Source organism: Benincasa hispida, chromosome 3 (genome assembly GCF_009727055.1).
Source record: "Benincasa hispida cultivar B227 chromosome 3, ASM972705v1, whole genome shotgun sequence".
Taxonomy (NCBI): Eukaryota; Viridiplantae; Streptophyta; class Magnoliopsida; order Cucurbitales; family Cucurbitaceae; genus Benincasa; species Benincasa hispida.
This window is the reverse complement of record NC_052351.1, coordinates 65,553,674-65,579,923: the sequence shown is the minus strand read 5'-3', so window position 1 is coordinate 65,579,923 and position 26,250 is coordinate 65,553,674. Positions and strand designations below refer to the sequence as shown.

Genomic DNA, 26,250 nt, shown 5'->3' with positions numbered 1-26,250 from the left:
AGGGACCTAATGAACCTATAGATCGTGGGCTCCAACAATTCAAGATTAATCAGCTAAACTCTTTAATTCCGTTTAACCAACATTTGTTAACTATCGAGTCACTCCACTAAAGCCCAATAATTGCACCCTCTTTACTGTAGATATATTTCAGTCCACTTGATTTAACCGTAATCAGTAAGTCAATCATTCATAGGTTGTCTGTAATAACGACTGAGTCAAATGTTGTTTTACCCCCCAATATTACATCTTGCTCTTTAAGTTCCACCGATCCTCACCAAACCGAATCCCTATTGGGCCAATGAGAGGGTGGGGCCCCTTATTCAAGATATGGAATCAGTACTTAAGAGAACAATCTCTTTACTGACCCTAAAAGTGGGTAAGAGTGAATTCCATCTTGCACTCCATGTCCCCAACTATTTACTCGGTCTTACCCTTGAAATGGGAGGTTTATTGAGTCGGTGCTGTAGAGCCAACCCTCACCTATGAAAATTTAAGGATAATCCTGAATAAATAGAAGTTCATAGTTAGCTCAAGATTAAGGTCGTGTTACTTAGGTCATTGATTTAAAATAGTCAACCTTAAATAGTAAACAATGTTATAGAGTAACAATGACTCGTTTTTTGGTCCGGTCTTATACAAACTCTTTACATAGGACGCTCTACTTGTATGTCTCCTACACGAACAATTTAGGATCGCATTATTTGTACTAAATACAAAGTGGACCCCATTTTGTAGTGTTACCAGAATAAGGTACCCAACCTTAAATCATTTTGGCTATGTACTCGAATTTGATCTATCTCTCCATATAAAGCCCAAGTACTCATGTAATAGCCATGAATATTAGTTGATTGGATTTAGGTTTTTAAAAGTGCAATTTACATATTCAATAACATATTTATTGAATAAACTTCATATCTTTATTTCAAATAGAACATGTTGAATATTACAAATTGTGAGTTAAAGGACATATAACCCAACAAACTCTCACTTGGATTAAAACTATATATATATATACAAAATGCTGAGCATGAGAGAATAATAAATATAATAAATTAGGATATCAGATATTCAGCATTTGGTCTTCCAAATGAGGCCATCTGGAAAAAAAACAAAAAAACCAAAGTCTCTCTTTTAAAAAATGATCCTAAAAGCTTTGATCCTCAAAGTTCCGTACCAAATTCCTCTTCCCTTTCTAATTTCGCGTTTGTTCTCTTCTGCCTGGCATTCCAATGGAAGAAGACGAAGGCGAACTGCTCCTATGGAAGTCGGACTCAGCACCTCAATCTATGGCCTCCGTCACTATTGGCAGAGTTATGGTCACCTTACTCGCTGCTCGCCCAAAGAAGCTCCACGACGCTATTTCCAGTCTTTCACCCGACCACCGCCACGGCGCTTCTTCACTAGGTTCGTCTCTCATTTCACTAGCAGATTGTATTCCTCTTTAATCGTTTCCCTTTCAGTATACACTAATGAATTTCACCGATTCCACAGATTCTCTTGACCAATCTCTCTGGTTTCTGCACCAGTATGTCGGGGACGCTGTACAAAACCATGCCTCTTTAGATGAAATCCTCGTCCCCATAATTGAACATGTACTCTCATTCTTCTTCTTTTTCTATGTTTACGACTAAGATACGCTAGTTCGTCTGTAAAAATTTCGAGTGTAATCGTGCAGACTTTGAGGTTCAAGGATAAGAACTGGAAGCGAGGGGGCCAAGTTATGGTGCTTCTTAACTGGTTGTTCCTTGATGAACTTATTTTCCAAACGCTGATAAAAAATCTTGCGGATATTATCGTGAGAAAGGATGATCGCTATGTCGCCCTTGGCTGGTGTATACTTGTCCGTAGCCTTGTGGAGTACGAGTCTGTCCCTTGCGAACTCCCATTGAACGGTAATAGTATCATCCTATGCCAGAATTTCTATTTGTATTCATACAGTAAAATGCTGATAAAAAAACGTCCTCTGTTTCTGGTATTGTTTCCCTTTTTTTGGTTGTTATTTATCTTTCTTTTTGGATAGGGTTAAGGGAGAGATTCAATGATATGTTGAAGGTACTCTGTTCGTGCATTCCACGTCTGACATGTATTTTAAGTAAAGGAAGGTAAATTCCTTCTAGTAGTCATAGCAAGGCTGTCAGCCCCTGCTTTTCATGTTTATTAGTCTATCTTGCTTTAACATTTTGGAAAGACGTAAAAATGGTTAATGCTGCAATGAATACCATCTTTTGTTATCCTTATGTTGTCATACTAATTTTCAAGACAAATCAAATCACCCCTTTACTTCTCAGTTCTCATTGTGGGAGTATGTCATCTACCTTTGTTTGTGTTCGCCTTATTGGATTTTACATCTCACAGATGACTTGATTTTGCAGTATTATACAGGAAGGGTTTGAGTTACCTTCTCGCCTTTCAGTTTGTGCTGCTGATTGTGTTGTATCTCTTACTAATGCACTGACCACAAAGGCTGAGGTTCAAACTAGGCAGAAAAGATTAAATGCAAGTTCATCATATCAGCAAGATACTTTCTTTTCAAATGTTGTTGATGACCAGCGAGAGAAACCAATCAGTAATTCTTCAAAACACTCAGACTCGGACATGGACTATTTACTCTGGCATCAGTTGAAGGATCTCATGATTTTAGTACAGAAGCTTCTTGCAGTATGTTTCCGTTTGCATGTTATTCTCTTCTTCTGTATTGCAGGGTACATCTTTAATTTGTTACATGTTACTGGGAACCTAGGTTGGCATGCTGTTTTATCCTGGTTACTGATAACACTTATGCAGCAAAATATAAAACATTTGGGAAATGATGTATTATTTTCTAATTGTAAATCACAATTACTGAATCAAATTCCTATCTATAAAACCAAGTTAATCGCTGTAAGTTTATCACAGGCATCTTTATGTGTGTGTACATACATACATACATACATATATAGGAGGCTATTCATTGATATATGAAATATTAAAGATGTATGAAGGGGCCCTATCAAACGGATTACAAAAGATGTTCCTAATTAGAGATGAGAAAAGAGTACTGAGGCTCTTAATGGCATGTATATCTTTACACCAAAAGAAAGCATTGAATAAGGTGGAATCTAAAATGTCCTTTGAAGGATTGGTTTTGCCTTAGAAAATTCTAGCATTTCTTTCTTCTCAAGTCTTCCACAAAATAGCTGTAATGCCCAATTGTGTCCTTTATTGGCCTTGAACAGGTGGTCTATAAGCAACAACCTAAGCCAACTATGAGAGTCATTAGGGGTTACCACGGACCATATCTGTAGTAAAGGGACAATTGATAAACAAGTGGCTATGTGATTCAATCTCTATGGCATAAACAACACCATGTTGGAGAGAGGCTATTCCAAAGGGAGCATTTACGAACTCTGTCTATAGTGCTGAGACATGAATGAGAAATTTCCGAAACGAGGAATTTGATACTTTTAGGGCATGACAGCTTCCAAACCATACTGTAAAGATCTCGCACCACAGTTTGTTGAGTGTCAAGGAGATGTGCATAGAGGGATTTTGTAGAGAAAATCCCACATTTGTTGAGATCTAAACCCAAGAATCAGTGAGATGCGTTAGATGGGTGCTTGGGACGAGGTGAGGTAGAGGCCCACTTGGTAATTTCTTCTCCCTTGAGGTTTCTCCTGAAATTCAATGTCCATGATCCATTCTCACTATTCCGAACATCCAAAATGGAAGCCTCTTTGCAATTTGACAGAGTAAAAAGTTTAGGGAAAACCAGTTTCAATGGCTTATTGCAACCATTTCTATTGTCTCTAGAGGGAATAATTAGACGATTCTTACTCCCTTTTTAGTCGAGCTTGACTATTTCCATTAAATATCCCCTTTTGCTGGTAATTTTCTCTAGCCAATCAATATGGTCATCAACCCTTATTTCTTTGGAAAACTCCTGGTTAAGGGGGGCGGACAGTAAGGAGGGAATTGAAAGCCTCAGTAACCCATCTCAAAGTGCTCTAATGAAGTGAGAAGGAGAAGGATCTGCTCTAATGAAGTGAGAAGGAGAAGGATCTATATCTAGTAGACTTTGTGATTTGTACTCTTTTACCTCTCGATTCAGGTTCTATATCTATCGAGAAGTTTTTTCTTTCCACGACAATCGATCTATGCGACCAAGTAGTGTTCATGACTAATGGTGGCTGGATGGCTATGGGGGGAGGTCATGGCCGAAAGTAGTTGTTGTTAAAGGAGGCGGTGGGGCTGAAAGGGAGCGGATGAGAGAGGGGGAGAAGAGAGAGAGAGAGAGAGACTTCATCTTTCTACTCACATATATTCTATATTTATGTTGGAGTTCAAAAAATTGAAATTGAAGTATGGTTGAAATACCATTTTGGTCCTTGTACTTTGAGACTTTGTTCTATTTTAGTTCTGGTACTTTTAAAGGTCCAAATTTTATCCTTTTACTTCCAATAAATCATAAAGTCTTTTAAATAATATTTGACAAACATCTCATTGCATTATTTTGAAACGAAAAATTTGTCAAATATTGCTTGACAAGAATCATCACCTGATTTTGACCAAGTAAATTTTTCATCGACTAACTCAACAATAATTTGTCTAAATTGTTGCATTCCTCCGGTAACACGCTTGATTGGAATCCTCTCATGAATCCATCGATCATGTTGAACATCTCTTTCATGATAACCATCTTCTGATTATAGAGTGTTTTGAATTAGCTCGTTTGGATGTCTCTACTTGGTGCTCTCTTTCCAAATCATTTGGGGTGTTCTTCTTTTTTTTTTTTCAAAGAAAATAAGACTTTTCCTTGATAAAATAAAAGAGACTAATACTCAAAGTACAATGATATAAGAAAGTAAATGCAACCATTAGATCCAAATACGACCAATTAAGAACTCATAAAAAAATTTGCATCTCAGTGATCAAAGATTGACTCAAGGACCGAATCAACAAAAAATAGTTACAAGCATTACTAGAGGTAAATATGCTCTCTCCTCTCTCCTATTTTCTCTCTCCCCTTCATCAGTAGCTCCGGTCATTTCGTTACCTCTTCTGATCAACATTTCATTTTCCACCTTTTCCGGTTAGCAATCATTCTCTTGAGGCTTCGTCTTTTTGATTTCGTTTACAAGAAAAGAGTATCATGCTTTCAGATTTTGTTTATTATTGATTTAATGGAAGCTAAAAGCTCTTTGTATAACTCCTTCATTTCAGATTAGTATCATCCATAGGTCTTATACTTTATGCTCTTTGTATAACTCTGTTGTACTTTGAGCATTAGTCTCATTTAATTTTATTAATGAAGAGACTTGTTTCCTTAAAAAAAAAAAAGGTTTAATGGAAGTTAAGAGCTCTAGTACTAATAAGCACTACTTCTTTGTTTGGCACGTTGGAAATGGCTTCTTTGTAGAAGACGAGTAAGAACCCGAAGACCTTTTCGTTGCCAATAGTAAGATCGTTAGGGGCTCGTTTATTTGAGTTGTTGCTTTGCCCGATACATGTTTTCTAAAAAAATCTGGAGTTGATAGTGGTGTTATCCGTTTATCTAAGTTTCATTTTCCAGCGGGTTGGCTAGCTTCAGGTGGTAGAAAGAATATCCATGTTCTCGTGGAATGATTGTGTTCACCTTTTAGTGTCCGTCCTCCACCCATCAACATGCCTGTCGTATAAGCAATAGTAGATAATCTCAAAAATAAAAAATTATCATTTGATGAGTTTTTACACTTCGTGGTTCAAACATGCAGTCTATCGAAAGCAATTTCAGCTCCACTTATCCATTGCACCAACATTTAAGTATTGATTGAGATTCAAATGAGGAATCAATTGTTAGCATCAGTAGTGAAGAATCTGAGCTCGTTCCTCCTGAAATAGAAACTTTTGAGCTTTCTTCAGTGGATTTATTTGGGGAAGATGTGGCTAATCGGAGTAATCTTGGTAGCCCTTGTTATCCCCTTCTCAAATTCCATCCGATTTTTCTTCTCTGATTGACATTTGTGGGCTCTAATGAAAAATATTTCACCCAAATCTACATTGGTTTCAGCTTGATCGTGAAAAGATTTTCTAATATTGCTTGGATTTTTATTGAATTTCTCACTGTCTTAAGGTTAACCACATTCGTTTAGCAGTAAAGCTTTTATCATATGGAAATTTTTAAATTGGTCTTGGTGCAAAGTTGTTTGAAGATGACTTTTTCTTTTGGGTTTACGTTTCACTGGCCACGTTCTTGGTCTTGTTACTCTGAAAGTCTTCCTTTGGTTTTATGTGTTGCTTGTCTTGTTCGACTCACCTCAAAGTCTCTTCCTGTTGTTCTTTTTTCCATCTTTTTGTTGGCTACTTTGTTCATTTCTTTGTATTTTTTGGATGCTTAATTCCCTTCATCAAGGTTCTCTTGGTGTTCTTTTTCTTTCCTTCGTTCGAGATTTATGTATTTTGAGCATTAGACTCTTTTCATGTCATCAATGAAAAGTATTGTTTTCTTTTAAAAGAAAAATTCACTACTTCTTTCTCCTTTCGAACCCACGTGGATAAATCATCAACCCTTGAGCCAACTAATGTTTTTTTTTCCTATATTAACTAAAGCCGGAAGAAGAGTGATTTTGCAAAACCACATATGCATAACTTCTCTTATCCTCTTTGGCAGCCTTCAATTCTAAATCAAATCGACCAGCCTGTGAAGCCTTGGGATGAGTCTGAGGCTGAAAATTTTCAAATGCCGCAAGGACATCTTCGTTCATTTCCTAGAAAACTAGCCACCATTTTTCTTATCAAATCTAGTAGGCACATGAAGATTGGCTAGCCAAATCACACACTCAAAAAATCAACTAGACTGATTTCAGAACTTTGCTAGCTGAATCACTACGCAATCATTTTTCCTTTTCCTCTGGAAGAATTCCTTAATGGGAGATTGTAGCATCCCCACCAAGGCACTAATCCAGCTTCAAGCCATTGTAATGCAGATAGAGGAAAATCTTCCTTTCATAAGTCATAACTTTCAAGAATAAACCATTTCCCTCCCACCAAATACAAAAATATGAATTTCTAATGTAGCAACTTCTGTCTTCCATTTTCTGCAAGTGGAAATAACCTTGAAGATGTTAACCAAAATCCTTCGAATGAGCGCGAAACTAATTGATAGTACTCGGATTATATATCCACAATTTAGGCTTAATAGCCAAGGAAGCCGAGGCCCCCTCCCTCTACAAGCTCTCTGAGCCATTTTCAATGAAAGCAAAAGATGCCCAACCTTCTCCCCCCATTCCTATTTAAAGAAAAGCCTAATAACAACTTAATAACAGAATGATAATGGAACGGAAGATGACAGAAGGAAAGAATAATCCTAATAACAGAAAGATCCCTGGTCCTCATAAAATCCCCTACTCGTTTTGCATTACATCATTTTGTCCATTCTGCCCTTTATCTTGCTTGTTCTTCTTTTGGACGTATACTTTCTTGATCGGGGGTCTATCACTACCCGCCCCCTAAAGAGTCACCTTGTCCTCAAGGTGAAAGTTAGGGAATTGTTCAACAATGATGTGCCATTTTCCCATGTAGCTTCTTTCGAGAACAAGCCATCACACTGGATTAACACTTCAAAATCTGTTGGAGAGACTATAGTAGTGCCAACCTTTCGAATACCCTACACTGCTAGTGGTTGAGGATGCAGCCCTGTGTTATGCTGCCATGTCTGGGGGGCGGCGATCCTCAGTAGGATGGACCCAATTGCCTTCCGTAATTGGGACACATGAAAAACTGGATGAATGTTCACGTGGGCCGGGAGATCGAGTCGATATGCCACTAGGACGATCCGTTCATTGATCTTGAAAGGTCCAATGAAGCGAGGAGCCAGATTTGGGTGTTTGTGGATGAACGTGCCTTGCCGATATGGTTTAAATTTAACATATACCCATTCATTGACTTGGAACTCCACTTCTTGTCGTTTGGCATCCGCGTAGGCTTTCATCCATTGTCGTGTTCGTTCAAGTGTGACTTTTAGATGATTCAACATGTCATCTCTTTATTTCAAAAGGACATCCACTTCTGCAACTACTGCAGTGCCAGCTTCATAAGCAATTAAGGGGGGCACTGGGTGACCATAGACTCCCTCAAAGGGTGATTTTTTCAGTGAAATGTGGTAGGACGTGTTGTAGTTATATTCGGCCCAAGCTAGCCATTTTGCCCATTTAGTCGGGGTGTCCATTGTAAAACACCAAGGTACGCTTCCAATCCTCGATTTACGACCTCTATCTGGCCATCGGTTTGTGGGTGGTATGAGGTGCTTCGTTTCAATTGGATTCCTGTCAACTTAAATAATTCTTCCCAGAATAAGCTAGTAAATATCGTGTCCCTATCTGAAACGATGCTTCGAGGTGTTCCATGTAATCGAACTATCTCACGAAGGAATATTCTGGCCACTATAGCTGTTGTGAAAGGGTGTCGGAGAGCAATGAAATGCGCATATTTTGATAACCTATCGACCACCACCATTATTGCATTGTGGCCTTCTGACTTGGGTAAGCCTTCAACAAAGGCCATGCTAATGTCATCCCAAATCATTTTTGGTACTGGTAAAGGTTGTAACAACCCTGTTGGCTCCAAGACAAATACTTAGCTTGCTGACAAACTGAGCAATCCCCACGAAAGATCGTATAGTCGCTTTCATCCCTTTCCAGAAGAACTCCTTCGTGAGGCGTTGATACATCCAAACTGTCCCATTATGTCCCCCCACGGGATTATTATGGAATTCTTGGAGTAAAAGGGGGATAGTAGGGGAATTCGTAGGTAACACAATCCTGTTTTTGTAAAGCAGTAGGTTCCTTTTCATAGAATAGTCGATTGGTGTCGGATCGCCGGTTATAATTGCCTCCCGAATCTTCCTCAATTCCTCATCTTGGTTGACTTGGCTACAAAAAACAGCTGGGTTGACGTTGTCCACACAACTTAATGCTGTTAATTCGATGGCTGTATGTACTCGAGACAAGGCATCAACAGCTGAGTTATCTAAGCCTTTCTTGTATTCGATGACAAAGTCGTAACCAATCAGCTTTGCCACCCACTTCTGGTATTCACCCGCAATCACTTGTTCTAATAGAAATGAGACTCTTTTGGTCCATTCGCACTGTGAATCGACGTCCTAACAAGTAAGGGTGCCATTTCTGAATAGCTAACACAATGGCAATTAATTCTCATTCGTAAACTGCCTTTAATCAATGTGTTAAGGGTAGAGCATGACTGTAAAAAGTGAGTGGTCGGCCTTGTTGCATTAATGCAGCTCCGACTCCTACCCCAGACGCATCTTTCTCGACCACAAATGGTTGTGTGAAATCCGGGAGGCCTAACACTGGAATCTTAGCCATGGCCTTCTTTAGAGTATCGAAAGCTTTTGGGCCTCCTCATTCCATTAGAACTTGTCCTTTTTGAGCTGTTGCGTGAGAGGGAAAGCGATGGACCTGTAGTTGCACATAAACTTTCGATAGTACCCCGTCAAACCCAGAAAACCCTTCAGTTGCTTCATTGTTGTTGGGGTTGGCCATCTTACCATAGCTTCAATTTTAGACAGGTCAGTTGCCACCCTTTCAACCGATATCACATGACCAAGGTACTCAATGCTTGATGTCGCGAACGTGCATTTTTTAAGGTTAGCCACTAGTTGATTTTCAGTCAAGACTTGCAACACCATGGAAAGATGGTTTACATGTTCATGAACATAAGTGCTGTTATATTAGAATATCATCAAAGAAAACTAATATAAATTTGCGTAAAAAGAGGCGTAGGATGTCGTTCATTACCGATTGGAATGTGGAAGGGGCGTTTCGTAGGTCAAATGGCATTACCAAGAATTCGTTGTACCCTTTGTGCGTCTTGAAGGCCGTTTTGTGAATGTCCTGTTGTGAAAGATCAATCTTAGAAAATATTACTGCCCCTTTGAGTTCATCAAGCAGTTCATCCACAACTGGAATAGGGTAATTGTCAGGAACCGTTGCTTGCTTGGTTCAATGCTCTATAATCGATGCAAAACCTCCAGCTGCCATCTTTTTTCCTAACCAATAGAACCGGGCTGGAGTAAGGGCTGGTACTTGGGTATAATGTTTGCTATCAGCATTTTTGCTACCAATCGCTCAATCTCGTCCTTTTGAAATTGTGGGTATCGATACGGGCAAACCTTGATCGGTCCTCCCCTGGTTTCAACTCAATAGCATGGTCATGACGCCTTAATGGTGGTAGCCCCTCCATTGGTCTAAATACTGATTGGTATTGTTGCAAGACTTCCTGAATTTCAGGACATTCGCGGGTCAGTTCACAGCTGAAGGGCTCTTCTTCAGGTAGAATCCCTACTGCATTTAACTTGAGGAGAATTCCTTGTCCTTCCTCCATTATGTGTTTCATCATAGACTTCAACGAAATCTGGGACTTTACCAAACTTCGGTCCTCTTTCAAATGTACCTACCATTCACCCACTTGGAAGTCCATCTCCGATGTGCTCCAGTCACATTCAATGCGCCCGAGGGTCATGAGCCACTGGACACCTATTACCACATTGGCACTGCCCAACGGTATCGGAAAAAAACGTTAATGATAGTTAAATTTGGGAGGTTAAGGACTACACCTTTACAGAAGCCATTGGTTCGAATCAATTTCCCTGTGCCAAGCACAATTCCGCAGTTGGAAGTTCGTGAGCGTGGAAGGTCGATTGTGTTGACCAACTTCTTATCAATGAAATTGTGGGATGCTCCACTGTCAATCAACACTACCACAACGTTGTCCCTTAAGGTGCCCTTCAGTTTCACCGTCCTTGGGGAGTCAAGCCCGGCTAAAGAGTTGAGGGATAGTTCAGCAATTTCGGTTTATGTTGGATCTATTATAGTCGAGTGATGCTCCATGTTTTCTAGTGTAGCTGGGGAAGCTCCTTTGGCATTCTCTAGTCCCAAACTTCCTTCGGCTAGGGTTGAGGGAGATTGTACTGGCTGTGGGGGTTTTATTTGAGCTAATTTGGCCCGATGCTGAACCCGTACCCGAGGTCGTATTGGACCTGGTCGTTTTGACAGATGGGCTTGGGTTTGGGCTTGCCCACTTCTTTTTGCGGGCTTTTTCTGTATCTTTGATCAATTGGGCCATTCTCATTTTCTCTTTAATACCCACTAGCTTAAACATCCACATTTCAACTTGGATGTCCTCCTTCAGCCCACTAACAAACTTACTTTCTAATGTCTCGTTGGACAAGTCCTTCAATGGCCCCGAAAGTTGCTCAAACCGGCATCGACATGCTCTGGCCGTCCCTTCCTGTTTCAGGGTCAAGAACTGAGCTCGTCAATCTTCTTCCTTCGTGGCAGAAAGTGCAAGAGCATCTGCTCTTTGAAATCTGCCCAGCTCTCCATCGGTGTCCGCTCTTCTTCCCACTAATGCCACTCCAGTGCTTCACCTTCTAAGCACAAAATCGCAGCTTCAATCTTGTCCTTCTCTGACAAGCGATTGACGACAAAGTAGCACTCATCGATGGAACCACCCAAGCGGGTCATCTCCCACCTCCCCTTTGAAAATTGGAATTTCGAGCTTCTGGAAACGCATATCGAACAGGGGTACCTCTATCTTTTCTCTATCAGACGAGCTCTCTTTCTTATTGCTTCCTTCACCCTCTTGGATGTTTTTCTTTGTCCGTCGGCGTCCGCTCAGACGAGCTGGTGCCTTCCCCCTTCCCTGCAGAGTCCCTTTTTCTGACCAAGCTTCGAGTGCGAGCAACATCTTTTGCTCCATCGTTTCGCCCAATGTTTTGAAACGTGCTGTCATAACATTGTCCGTCACCTGTTGCATCTTAGTAAACCGTTGATCCATCCCTATTTGTAACAAATGATAGTAGAAATTTGAACTTCCATCTTTTTCACCATTCCCTAGTGACTCTTGGCTGTGATACCAAAGTGATAGTACTCGGATTATATATCCACAATTTGGGCTTTAATAGCCAAGGAAGCCGAGGCCCCCTCCCTCTACAAGCTCTCTGAGCTATTTTCAATGAAAGAAAAAGATGCCCAACCTTCTCCCCCCTATTCCTATTTAAAGAAAAGCCTAATAACAACTTAATAACAAAATGATAATGGAGTGGAAAATGGCAGAAGGAAAGAATAATCCTAATAATAGAAAGATCCCTGGTCCCCACAAAATCCCCTATTCATTTTGCATTACATCATTTTGTCCATTCTGCCCTTTATCTTGCTTGTTTTTCTTTCGGAGGTATACTTTCTTGATCGGGGTCTATCACTAACATGGAGATGTATGTAGGCTAGACGAAGAGCGGCGAAGAGCGAGAAACTAAAAGTAACTTCATGTATGTGTGTATTAGTTGCTTAAAAGGAAAAATGCACTGGATACTGTCTCCATTTAGGTTTTTTGGTGGAAGACATGCTTTAAGTTTGTTATTAATCTTTGTTTTTCAAGTTGTATTGTCATGCTACTGTTTTTTTTTTTTCTTTTCCTCTCATCCTTTTGCTGGAGTTTATATATTTGAGCAATAGTTTCTTTTCATATCAATGAAAAATCTTGTTTCTTGTTTCTTCCTCCCCTTTTTAAGAAAACCTAACATTGTATTTTGACTCAAAGAGGCGAGTTGATATAATTGTACTGATATACTTCTCTTGCACTTTAGTGGAGCAGGAAAAGTCGGCCGTTGCATGCAAAAGGTCTAGAGCAAGTGCTTAAGTGGTTGCATGAGATAAATTTGCATTATGGTAACTTCCAAAATGAGGCAGGTCCTACACCCAGTAAATTATTCGATTCATATATTTTCTGATCATTTAATATTGTATGTTAAATCATTTGTTTGGTTTGCCATAGGGAAGGCAAAATCTAAGATTCCCCGAACTGGAGCACTGCTACTTTCTTCTTGTTGGAGGCACTACAGCATATTATTATTTCTGGAAGATTGTCGATTTTCTCAGCATTATGAAGAATGTTTGAAACAGTACTTGTCAGGCATTCAGGTTAGGTATTCTAAATCTAGCTTTGATGATTTTCATGATGATACATTTATGCATTTAATTATAGGTAGTGCAGTTCCTTAGTTGTTCAAACGTCGAATTTCCTATCTAAGTGTAACTGATGTGGCCTCAAATTTGTCCTTTTTATTTTCTTTTTTGTCTTATCTAATATGCATTTCATGTTCTCCGTTTATAATTATATTACTTTATTTTGTGTGTTCACTTTAAGTGTTTCTCTTTCCTTGCTGCTTGGTTTTGTATGTAAACATCATGTAAATATATGAAGTTTTTCTTTTATATAGAGCAGAAATGTAAAAGTTTATTTCTTCCTGGATTAGAGCTCATCTGATATTTTCTTAGGTTGATGGTTGGTCCTTTCTACCCCTGTTATCAGAAGTAGTTGACATTTTGTTGCACATCCCCTTCTGTAATTCTCTTCACTATATTAGATAGAGCAGGAGATTCATATTACAATTGAGCCTATCAAGTCCAAGTTCTTGGAGAAATTTGAAATCAAAGCACAGAACCAGACATCAATTACCCAAATAAAGTTGACTGACTTACGGTTATTACCCAAATAAAGTTGATGTCCAAGTTCTTGAGGTTATTTTAAGAGCATCAAAGATTATATAGTATTTGTTGAATTTGAATTATGGGAAGCCTTGGACTCCGATCGTTGGCCCTAACCAGACGGAGGGGCAAATCAAGCTTTTCAACGGATTTTAGTGCCTCCTATCTCGGAGTTCATCGCAAAATCCATACCAAATCCTCGACTTCAGAGCTTTCTATGAAATCCTTGGTTACAAGTGGAAGTGCAAATCAAACTTCGGTTGGAGACAAAGGGCACCATATAAAGGTTTGGACTCACTAGAAATTCGTACTTATTCTTAAAATAATATCTTCCACCAATAAAAATTTATAAGAATTTGGGCAGTGTCTAGCTTTTTTGAGATGCGATTTGTTTCACTACTTCTGTCACCCACTATCTATACACCATGGTGCAAGCATTCTCATCAGGTCAACTGAAAAGAGAGTTTGTGGACGACCGACCAGTACTTGCCAATGCGGACCTCCTTCGTTCCTGTTAGCTTAGCCTCTCCATTCACTTCACGCTTGACACCCCACTGGAATCATCATCTTCTTCCTATCTCTGTGCTTCTTAGTTGGAACTTGGCTTTGATTATCTACGAGACAATCTAGCTGGAAATGATGGACAGCTTGTGATGAGATGGTATGTTATTACGTAACATGAAATGAGTCGCCATGGCTTTGTTGAACTACCGGACCCACAGGTTGTAGACAAATTTCTAGGCAAAGAGCAAAGAGCAATTCTCCAATGACTTATCTGGCTAGGTTGAAAGAGTCCTAAAATAACAATATAGCGATGACTTCTTCACGCAAGTTTTTCAAAGAAAGATTGAGAATAGACTTTCACATGTGAGTTTGATAGTAGAAGTAAAGGCAGAGTGGTTCATCTAATGGAATCCCACCTCAATAGATCCTTCTGAATCACCAGAGAAGAAGATGTTATTGTTTGGCTTACCGATACTTTGGAGGATGTCCTTTAATGCCCCAACCCACAAAAATTCTTCAGGAAGTCCTACAATGGAGGTTTCATATGGGTGCAGAAAACGTCGAACAAAAGAGGCTGCTTTCTAGAAATCACAAAAGTCCTTAATTTTGGAAAGAAAGATAATCTGGTTGTTCACTTTGTAGAAAATCGTAGTGGATGGGTGGCTTTTAGGTCCTTGCTAGTCAACTTAAGCAAATGCTTCTTCATGGAGACGACCTCGAGCGCCACTCCTTTGACCTATTGGCACAATGATCTCACATCCCTTGGTTCTAATCAAGATGCTATCAATACTCATGGAAGGGAGGTTAGGAAGATCTGTTGGGAAGACACCCTGGTTGTTACTAAACGTGACTTTCATGATGACTGGAATAGAATTTTGGAGGTTCTCCAACTACAGACACAACGACCTTTTATCATCAATCCCTTCCACCCTGACAAAGCTCTTCTAAAGTGTTCGGACAAAGACATGGTGAAACTCCTCTTGATGAACAAAGGGTGGGCCACCTTTGGGCCAATCACGCTGAAAATGGAGTTGTCGGGCCCGAATATACATGGCAGACTTTCGGTTGTGCCTTCATACGGGGGATGGATTAAGCTTCATAACTTCCCTCTCCATTTATGGAATGGGTGGGCATTGAAGGCTATAGGTGATTGCTTTGGCAGATTGTTGGATTTTGCTGACGGAAACTCAAGCCTCATTGATTGTTTGGAAGTGGCTATTAAAGTGAAAGAAAATTGTTGTGGTTTTATTCTGGCGGAATTCTATATAGTTAACGGGTCTAAAAAATTCCTTATACAGGTGATGACCTACCAAGACGCCAACCTCCTTGTCAACAGAGTTGCTAGAATCCACGGTTCTTTCTTGTCGGAGCAAACGGAGAAGTTCTACAGAGGCCCCGACACGTAGGACCTGAGGGTGGGCGCATGGAAAGATCTGACACTTGCCTATTGATTGATGTGACTTTTCCTATGTTGGAAAATTGTACGGCGAGGCATTCGTTGCAGCAAGGCCCTGGCTTCCACCTAAAAGCGTAGGGGTGACTTGACGAAGTGGCTATTTCAAATATGGCGCCGAAGGGGACTAGTGGGGAATTGGGCCTCGTCTCACGGGCTGTGAAAAAGAAAGATAAAGGAAGATGATTCTTCAGGAAGAGGTCTCTAGACCTCTTGATGAGTCTCCTAATGGGTCGGGACAAAAAGGAATCATAGTTCGTGAGTCGGATCAACAGGATGGGGTCGAGAAGGGCAACAGATCGGCCTCAAAAACCCAAAGGGCCAAAGGGCTAAAGGGATTAAATTTGTTGAGAAAAACCAACTGCATATTTTTTTTAAACAAGGGACAATCTGTTCGACGGATGAAGGCACCTCTTCTTCTCCCAAAATTACAAAGTGTGCCCTAGATGAAGCAATCCTTGTACACATATCTGATGCCTCTATCTCGAGTCCAGAGAGTCTGACCTCTGATAATCCCTTTACCCCCTTGGATGAAACCTACTCGGATATTCCTTCGGATTTCCAGAATGTGTTTCATATCGAAATTGAGTCAGGAATTGATTCATTGGGGAATCATTTAGTGGTGATCGATCCCCCTCCCTTTGTTATGGATCAGTGCGGAATCTCGACCAAAATTGAGAGTGAAATTGACCTCGAACCGATTATTTCGTCTCAGAAACCGTTCTTTCTCAGCAAAGATGTCGTGGAGGCGTTTTTAGAGCACAATTTATGTATTTGGCCATTTAGTCGAAAGGGAAGTATGCAGAGAAGGGGGGAGGGGCCCAAAATAAGAAATTATCTAGAGAAGTGAAAGCCTTGTTAAACAGTTGGGAAAGGAAGCCTTAGCTAGACCAAGTAGCTCACTCTCTTGCAAAAGAAGGAAAAACTCTTGAAAAAAAATAGACCATGTAGCTCACAGGACCTTGCTGGTTCTCTATGTTAGTTCTTTCTTAGAATGTCAGGGGTCTCAATGCTCGCCCCAAAAGAGCGCTGGTGAAGGATATTTTGGTGAAGTACAATCCAGACATTGTGATTATTCAAGAGTCTAAACTTAGTAAAGTCGATAAGCAGCTGCTGAAGTTCGTGTGGAGCAGTCGTCACATTAACTGGTTGGCCCTTGACGCTGTTGGCTCTACTGGTGGCATTGTGATTATGTGGAAGGAAGAGAATATCACTGTGATTGATTCAATTCAAGGTCAGTTCTCTCTCTCCATCTTATGTAGAACTAATGTCGATTTTTGCGGTTGGATCACAAGAGTGCACGACCCTTCGTCTCATAGAAATAGAGACACTTTTTGGCATGAGCTGTCGAGTTTGTACAGCTGCTGCAATGGCTGGTGGTGCATCGGTGCGGACTTTAATGTTGTTAGATGGATGGCTGAGAAAAGCTCAAGGGGTCCTGTAGCTAGAAGCATGAATATATTTAATAGCTTTATTGAGGAGTTGGATCTTGTCGACATTCCTCTTCAGAATGGTTCCTTCTCCTGGTCTAGGACGGGAATTAGACCGGTAGCTTCCAAGATTGACCGCTTTCTTCTTTCCAAGCCTTGGGTTGACTTTACAGAGAGGTTAAAGTAGATCGGCTCCCTAGAGTTACTTCCGACCACTTCTCTATTTTATTGACTTCAGGTGCGTACTCGAAGGGGTTTTACTCCCTTTAGATTCGAGAATGTTTGGCTAGAGCATCATCTCTTCATTAATAATCTAGAGGGCTGGTGGGCAAATATTAAAGTCGATGGGTGGCCAATCTTTGCTTTCATGGAGAAACTGAAGGGGCTGAAATCCATTCTGAGAAGCTGGAATAAGGAAACCTTTGGAATGTCTCTTCTCAAGAGAAAGCCTTGATGGATAAGATCGTTTCTTGGGACCTGATGGAAGACTTGGGGGCCCTCTTTGTTGATCAGATTAATGAAAGAAAGCACTGTAAGATGGCTCTTCCGGAGACCATCATCAAAGAACAGAGGATATGGGCCCAAAAAAGCAAGATCCAGTGGCTTCGGGAGGGTGAGGAAAATTCTAACTTTTTCCATAGATGGGTTTCTTCGAGGAAAAGCAAGAATACTATCTCGGCTCTTGAAAGTAAAGACGGCAGAATCCTTCTTAACAAAGAGGAGATTATAGGCGAAATTCTTGACTTTTACTTCGAGCTATACATATCTAAGACTTCCCAACCGTTCATTTGTTAAGGCCCTGAATGGAAGCCTCTAAGTCTCCAAGAGTCCTCTTCTTTGGAAGCCGTTTGAGGAGAAAGAGGTTAGAGATGCAATGTTCGACATGGGAAATCTCAAGTCCCCGGGTCCCAACGGAATGACAGGTGAGTTTTATAAAAAATCTTGGAACATCTTGAAGGATGATTTAATTGGGTTGTTCCAGGAGTTTTTTAAAAACAGTATTATCAACAAGAGGTGTAATGAGAATTATATTTGTCTTATTCCCAAAAAGAAGAAGGCTTCAAGGGTGTGCAATTTCAGACCCATCGACTTAGTCACTTCCCTGTACAAGATCATCTCCAAGTTGTTTGCTAACAGATTGAGAAGAGTTCTCCTTTCCACAATGTATGAGTCTCAGGCCCCTTTTGTAGAGGGGCGCCAAATCCTTGATGCTATTCTGACGGCCTTGGAGTCCGTTCATGAATGGTAGTCCTGTGGGAAGAGAGGGGCTCTTTTAAAGTTGGATTTGGAGAAGGCTTATGACAAGGTAGACTGGAGGTTCCTTGATACGGTCTTGAAGCTCAAGGGTTTTGGGAGACGGTGGAGAAAGTGGATCTGGAGCTGCCTGTCCTCTACCAATTTTTCTATTATTGTCAATGGAAGATTCAAGGGTACCATCCTCACCAAGAAGACCTCTTTGCCCCGTTTCTCTTCACGATTGTTGAGGATGCTCTTAGTAGGCTCATCCACTGTTGTAACGAAAGAAAGATGATCACTGGTTTCTCCTTCGGAGATATGCCTTCAGACCTGACCCACCTGCAATATGCTGACGACACCCTCCTTGTTTGTTCATGGGAAGACAATAATCTTATGAAATGGTGGGCTGTGATTAATCTCTTCCTCCTTGGCTCTGGACTTGCTTTAAATTCCTCCGGTATTAATCTGGATAGAGGGGATCTGGAGGCTATTGCTTTGAGGCTGAGTTGTAAAGTGGAAACTCTCCCTTTCGTGTACTTGGGCTTCCCTATTGGTGAAAATCTTAGGGTGCAGGAGTAGTGGAAGAACCTTGAAGAAAAATTTAAAATGAAGATTGATAAATGGAGAGGGATCTCCCTCTCCAAAGATGGAAGGTTGACCCTTGCTCAGTCGGTCCTTAATAGTCTCTCTTGCTATATCTTCTCTTTATTGCAAGCGCTGGTTGGTACGATCAATAATTTGGAGAAGCTTATGAGAGATTTCATTTGGAATGGTGGCGCTTGCAATCCGACTTCCCGCCTTATCAAATGGAGTTTGGCCTTGCTTCCTCGGATCATTGGCAGACTTGGAATCGGCTCGTTTAGACAGAAAAATACTGCCCTCCTTATGAAATGGTTGTGGAGATTCTATCATGAAGAGAACGCATTGGTGTGATCTATGGCTTGGATGCTTGTGGGTGGTTTACTAAGCAGCCTAAGAAAGGGGAAAAGCATACAATCTGGGCTGGAATTTTAAAGCATAAAGAGCCGTTTATTAATTTCACAGGTTCGTGTTGGGTAACGGTAAATCCATTTTCTTTTGGGAAGGCAGGTGGTGTGACCCCCAACCTCTTGCTCTGAGGTTTCCTAACATCTATTCCATCTCCTCCAAAAAAGAGGCTAGAGTGGCTGATTGTTGGTGCTTAGCTAATCAATCGTGGGATTTGGGCTTGAGGAGAAGCTTTTTTGATAGAGTTGTGAGCTGATGGAACTTCTGCAGGTCCTTCACCCTTGGATTCCGCAGGGGAGGAGTGATAGCCTCAAGTGGAAGATTGATGCCTTGGGGGAGTTTACTACGAAGTCTACCTTCTTTCATATGGCTAAGCCGTCTCCTTCAATCTCGGCCGTGAGTTCTGTTTGGAAGAAGAGAATTCCCAAGAAAGTTAAGTTTTTCTTTTGGTCTCTGCCATATAGGAGTTTAAACATCCATGACTTGCTGCAAAGGAAGCTCAAAAACAGCTCTCTTTCTCCATCTATCTGCTGTCTTTGTTTCAAAAACGAGGAAACGTTGGATCATTTATTCGTGCACTGTGATTTTGTTTACAAGGGGTGGTCTCTCTTGTTTAGCATTTTTGGGATGAAGAGCTGTGTCCCAAACAAAGTCTATGACTGGCTCCTTTAGAATTTTTGAAGATAAGTTTGTTTCTTTTGATTATTTTTGGGCTTTTGTTCAACTTACAGCCTCTTGGTGGTGCACAAATCACACGAAATTCTTTTGTAATTATAGTCGTCGATGATTTTTAACAATTGGAAGTCTCTCCTTTGTTAGTTCCTTGGGGAGGGGTTCCCACTACCCCTTGCCCTTAGGTTGTTTCCTTCTTTTGCCTTTTCTGAATATATTTTCTCGTTTCCTATAAAAAAAGAGTTTGAATTATGGCCTTCTGAAATTTATATGTTGTTTTCTTTCTCAGTATTGTTCAGGGCACCACACTGGGGAAGGTATTCGAAACGAGGATGGTAGAGAGACCATAATTTTTTTCCTTAATTGTTTATGCCTTCTTTTGGGACGGCATGACAGCAAAAGATTTGAAAGCACAATTTCAGAATATGGAACTCAGATTTTTCAGGTTCTGCTATTGCAGGTAGTTATGTATGTAAACATTTTAAGCTGCATTAATCTCTTTATGTATTCTTTTTTTCCATTGTAATCTTTTTATTCTCTTTCCATTCACTCTCTCGTGGAGTTTGTATCTTTAGAGCATTAATCTCTTTCCATTACATCAATGAAAAGTTTATTTTCTTGTTGAAGAAAACATTATTAACATTTTATTTATTTATTTTTGTGACAAGTCAAGCTTATATAGGAAAATATGGAAGAACATAGAGGGATTGGGCATACAAATAATTTTCCAAAAAAAGGTCCAATAAAAGCAGCCACATACAAAACTAACCATATAAAAAAAGGCTCCTATCTAAGATAGGCCTAAAGGATGGCTCGATAATTTATGTTACTGCCTACCGGTTTTCACTCTAGGAATTGCATGACAGACACCTATTAGGATAGTATGATGTTAGGATTTCATTTTTGTATGATATTGGAAGAGTTAGTTTTCCATAGCACATAAACCAACTGAAAATTTGTCTTCTTTGCTTAAGTTTCTAGACTAGAAGTTACCAATCCCTTCATAATATGATTCCTAGATCGTATACTATATACTTTTGTTTTAGTTTTACTTAACAAAAAACGAAACATTTTATTGATGAAATGAAAAGTGGCTATTGCTCAAAAGGTACACACTCCATGAAGGAAACAATGAAGAAAACAAAAAAATAACAAAACGAATTACTACACTTTAAATATGTGTATAGCTTGCTTGCTTACTTTTTTCTTTGTTTGTTCTGTTTTAAGTTCCACAGTACAGATGATGTTGTTGACGAGGTTGTTAGCATATTTAAGGCGGTTTTTCTTAATTCAAAATTATCTTCTGGAGGCAGCATCACTGACAATAGGCAACTGGATATTGTGATGCCATTGTTGCTTAACCTTCTAGACGAGCCGGATGTCACAGCTAGAGCTGTCATCATTCTCATTGCTGAATCTTGTTTAATGTAATCTATGTCCCTGTCTCCGTCTCTGTCTCTGTCTGTCTCTCTAGTTAAGGAATTCATGGTTTTCTTTTGGTTTTACTTTGGCCTGCTGGGGCTTATCAGGAGCAGAGATAATCAGTTCCTTTTGGAAGTCTTTAAGCGATTTGATTCTGATAGAATCATGCCAAGGAGGAATGCTATTGATGTGATATCTGAAATTGTTCAGATGTCATCAAATACAAGAAATTTACTTTCTCAGTCAGCATGGTACATATGCGCCTTGTTTCATTTTTCATTTTTCCTAAATTCATATTTTTTGCACTGTAATAGCTTTGTCTGACGTTAATTACTGCAGGCAAGATACAGCTAACCAGTTAATCAGGTGCCTGGAAGATGAAGAAATTCTGATTCGTAAACAGGCAGCTGATTTGCTTCCTTGCGTTGGTTAGTTTTGATATCTACTAATTGTTCATATTAATAGTTGCTTTACCCTTATGGCTATGTGCTCTGTGAAGTGAACCGTTTTATTACTGGACCTTTTATTCCATTTATGTTGAGTGTGATGGGTTTATTAGCTCGTCTGGTTATACTGTGATGAAAAATCAGCTTGAGGTGTTCATATAGTTGATTGTGCTGTCTGTAATCAGACTGAGTTGCATTGCTGTCTTTCCGTCTTTCTGCTCTGTTTGTTAGCCAGTTTGGTTTCCCTTTGCTTCTTTATATTGTATTGCTTTTTGACTCATTTTGGAGTTTGTATCATTGAGCATTAGTCACTTTTCATTTCCTTGATGAAAATTTCATTTCTTGTTAAATAAAACATTTTAAACATCGGTCATGGAGAGGTTTGAGATGTTTATTTTGTTTCATTTTAATTTTTAGTGGGTCGGTCAATTAGGAAAGTGGTTCTAACCCTGTCAACTGGGAGATTGTTTCTTGTTTGATGCTGTATATGATGTGTTTTCGGTCAATTAGCTTGTTTCAAATAGTTGTTTTGAATTGCATCCAAGAGCTTTGTTGTGGAAAATCCTTTGATTTCTTTCAAACCAAAGATCTGCCAAGAGGGCTTTTATTGCATTACACCATAGTAGACGGGTGGGGTTGTGGAGATTAGGGCCAGCTAGGAGTTGTAACACATTGCTTTTGAAATCATTGCACATGATCCATGAAAAGTTGAAAAAACACAGCAGTTTTTTCCAGCACCAATCTGAATAAGGGCATATGAAAAATAGGTGAAGGGAGTCCTCACTGTGTTGGAGACAGAACGGGCATACTGAGGGAGAAAGGGAGGATGCTGGCTGTTTTTTTTGAAGAACTTCAACTACATTAAGCTGACCGAAAAGCATAATCCAAATGAGAATATTGACTCTTCTTGGACTCTTTGTCTTCCAAATAGCCGAGAAGAGGGGCTTTTCCAAAGGGGAAAAAGGTGATAGGTGTACTTTAAGGGAGTTAACAGTATAAAAACCAATGGTTGAGATGGACCACACTCTTTTATCAAAAGAGTGAGGACTTCTACTTGCAATTTTCTCCGATAAATCTTGAAAGGCCAACATTTCTTCATCTTTGAGAAGTCTTCGGAATGAGATGGACCAAGAAGCTATGCTGCTGTCCCAATGATGAGCAACTGATCCATTGGGAAGCATGGTGATTCTTAATAAGCTTGGATAAAGGGTGCTGAAGGGGGAAGATCCTTCCCATGTGTCTAACCAGAAAGCAATTCGACTGCCATTACCAAGTTTGGAAGTGGCCAAGGATTCTACCTTAAGCCAAGTCTTTGAGATGCTAATCCATGGACTTTTCAAATAGTTGTGTTATAATAATTTTTGTTTGAGGTGTAGATTATTTTAGTTCGGGTTATAATAATATGTGTTTGAGGTGTAAATTCTTTTAGTTTGAGAAGGAAATAGTAATTACTGTAGCAAAAAATAAAAAAAATGATGAAAGTAAAATAGTAAAAACGGTAACAAATAGTAAATATGGTAGCAAATGGGGTTTTGAAATAGTGTTGTCTGTAGCTAATTGAGAGTTTTGAAATAGTATTTACTGTAGCAAGAGGTGATTATTATAGTTTTAGGATAATCTTTGCTCCAAACGACCCCTTAGTGATGTAAAACACAACTAATAAATAGCTTTCCAAGTAATCAGATATGTACTTCAGATACCTCTCAGCACGTCTTCTATTCTCTAACTGACTTCCATGTCTTCCCAAGATGCACGATATGTAGGTAGCGTTTTTGCGGACACTGAAATTCATAGCTCTTCTAGTAGTTGGGCATCTGGAACCTTCCAACCTGTCAAAATTCTGTAGATTTCCTCAAAGCCAGCATTGAAATTTTTGAAATTTTCCTTTAAAGTAGCTAGTTTCAGGGCACTATTTGAACTCCCACCAGTACCACCTTCCTTCAAGAATAGTTTGCCCCAAGATGCCCAAGATAGTTTGTTGCATACATGCGAACCTGCCCACGATGTTTACGAACCCAATGGTCACCCAAGAGCTCTCCAAGCTCAGAATCTTGCACTTTCACTGAATAATATCATTGACTGCCGTAAAGTACTCAGCCGCCTCATTTGGTGAGTCCTCCCAATTAATTGAGTTTCGAGAAGCTCCATGACTAAAATCCCAATGAAGAATCACCTTCTCAGCAGCTTCAAATTGATCCCCCTCCCTCTTCGAATCCCCACTGTTGAGCAAATTGGGGATGTTAGAAAGACAGTTGTCAAAACTAGAGAAGATCAAAAGCATGTTGCCTCGAACCTCCTTAGGGGTAGTATTGAGGCTTTTACTATGTGCTGAGCGGTAGCCATAACTCTATCCTCCCCACCACCAGCGCCGCCACTAGCGCTGCCACCAGTGCCGCCAATGCTGGTGGTTGTCATTTTCATTCTTTACACCTTCCGTGAATCAAGCATTCCTAGAACAAGATTCAAACCCTTCAGATTGAGCTTTGAATATTGAAGTTCAACAAGGCAAGCTCGTACCTTTTCTGATCACTTTCCTATTTTATTTGAAGCCGGTTCCTTTGAGTGGGAACCTCCACCCTTCAGATTTTGCAACAGTTGGCTGGACATTAAAGAAAGTTACCGAGAAATGGAAAGAGCATTGAATAATGAAGTTCAAGAAGGCTGGGCTGGGTTTGATATTTCCTCCAAATTAAGAAAAATCAAGACAACATTGAAGTCTTGGAAAGCAGATTTTGAGAGTAAAAAGAAAAAAAATAGAAGAAGCCTTGTTAAAACTTAAAAGAAACGGAAAAATTCGATATTGAAGCAGAAAATTTAGAAAGATTCCTTTCGGAAAGAGATATGAGAGAGTATCTTTGAAAGTTGAATTGTTATCACTTTATCGTATAGTGAAAGAAATTTAAGACAGAAAAGTAAATTAAATTAAATGAGTTTGGGAGATGAAAATTCTAAGTTTTTCCATCGATATTTAGCAGCAAAGAAGAGGAGGAATTTGATTTCAGAATTGATTAATGATCAAGGTTTACCAACAAGATCATTCAAGAATTGAAGACCTAATATTGGGCTTTTATGCTTCATTATACTCTAAAGCACCACATCAGAGTTCTTCCCTCAATCTGCATTGGCCCATTGTCCCTCGAAGTTAGAACACTTCGCTGCTTGCTAGATTTACTCATGTGGAAATCAGAAATGATTTGGAGTTGTTGGGAAAGAATAAAGCTTTCGGGCCTGATGGTTTTATGTCAGATTTTTTCCTAAAATTCTGGGAACACTTCAAAGAAAATTTCGTGGAACTTTTTGAGGATTTTTATGCAAACGGTAGATTAAATTCTTGTGTTAAGGAGAACTTCATTTGTTTGATTCAAAAAAAGGAAGTCGCTACCTTTGTAAGGGATTTTAGACCAATTAGCTTAACTACAATAACATACAAGATTGTAGCGAAAATGTTAGCCGGGCGTTTAAAAAAAGTTATGCCAAGCATAATTGCTTCAACACAAAGCACTTTCATTGGGGGAAGACAAATTCTAGATCCAATCCTCATAGCCAACGAAGTGGTAGAAGAATATCGTTCCAAGAAGACAAAGGGGTGGATTCTAAAACTTGATCTAGAAAAAGCCTTTGACCGGATCGATTGTGTCTTCCTTGGAAATTCTCAATCTTTATTAATGGAAGACCAAGGGGAAGAATTAAAGCTACAAGGGGCATTAGGCAAGGGGATCCTCCCTCACCTATTCTTTTTCTATTAATCAGCGAGGTATTGAGTGCATTATTGGCCCGACTTCATGAAAAGGCAAATATGAAGGATTTATGGTAGGGAAAGAAAGAGCTCATGTCTCCATCCTTCAATTCGCCGATGATACCTTGATCTTTTGTGAATATGAAGACGAGATGATAGAAATTTTAAGAAAGACTATTGGATTCTTTAAGTGGTGCTCGGGGAAAAGGTTAATTGGGAAAAATCTGCATTATGTGGTATTAACATTGATGACAACAAGCTGTATGCAGTGGCGTCCAAGCTAAATTGTAAGGCTATCCACCTTCCTTTTATGTATCTTGGTTTACCTTTAGGTGGTTATCCAAAACAAGTTGCATTTTGGCAAATGGTGATAGAAAAAATTCAAAGAAAATTGGAGAAATGGAAGCGATACAACCTTTCCAGAGGAGGTTGTGCCACTCTATGTAAGTCCGTCCTTTCTCATCTCCCTACTTATTATGTCAATTTTCTTGATGCCGGAAAAGGTAGCCCTAATTGTAGAATGGCTATTAAGGAATTTCTTTTGGGAAGGACATGAAGGGGGCAAACTAAATCACTTAGTCAAATGGGATTATGTCTCTACATCTCAAGCAGATGGTGGCCTTGGTCTTGGTGGCCTAAAAACAAAAAATTTAGCCCTGTTAGCTAAATAGGGATGAAGATTTATGTTTGAAGAAAATGCGCTATGGAACCAAGTTGTGAAAAGTATACATTGAAGAAGCTTGTTTGGGTGGCACACCAATGGAAAGGTTAATTGCAGTCTCGGTAGTCCTTGGATTTTTCACAGACTTGGTTAAAAGTCGATTCTTTGGCTTCTTACAAATTA

At 39.8% G+C, this 26,250-nt stretch overlaps 1 protein-coding gene across 4 annotated transcripts in view; it reads left to right on the top strand.

The window, feature by feature from the left end:
• The first annotated feature begins 1,115 nt into the window (after positions 1-1,115).
• Positions 1,116-26,250, top strand: part of LOC120073376 — a 75,065-nt gene continuing 49,930 nt past the window's right edge. Inside the window, exons 1-11 of one of the 4 annotated variants that reach the window (XM_039026200.1) lie at positions 1,116-1,404; positions 1,492-1,592; positions 1,676-1,892; positions 2,021-2,102; positions 2,373-2,658; positions 12,620-12,701; positions 12,808-12,953; positions 20,092-20,262; positions 21,030-21,229; positions 21,332-21,475; positions 21,564-21,652. In XM_039026200.1, the coding sequence (XP_038882128.1) occupies positions 1,230-1,404; positions 1,492-1,592; positions 1,676-1,892; positions 2,021-2,102; positions 2,373-2,658; positions 12,620-12,701; positions 12,808-12,953; positions 20,092-20,262; positions 21,030-21,229; positions 21,332-21,475; positions 21,564-21,652 (1,693 nt within the window). In that variant the 5' untranslated portion in view covers positions 1,116-1,229. Of the gene's footprint in view, positions 1,405-1,491; positions 1,593-1,675; positions 1,893-2,020; positions 2,103-2,372; positions 2,659-12,619; positions 12,723-12,807; positions 12,954-20,091; positions 20,263-21,029; positions 21,230-21,331; positions 21,476-21,563; positions 21,653-26,250 lie in introns of all 4 variants that reach the window. The other 3 variants (XM_039026198.1, XM_039026197.1, XM_039026199.1) reach the window with 3 other exon arrangements.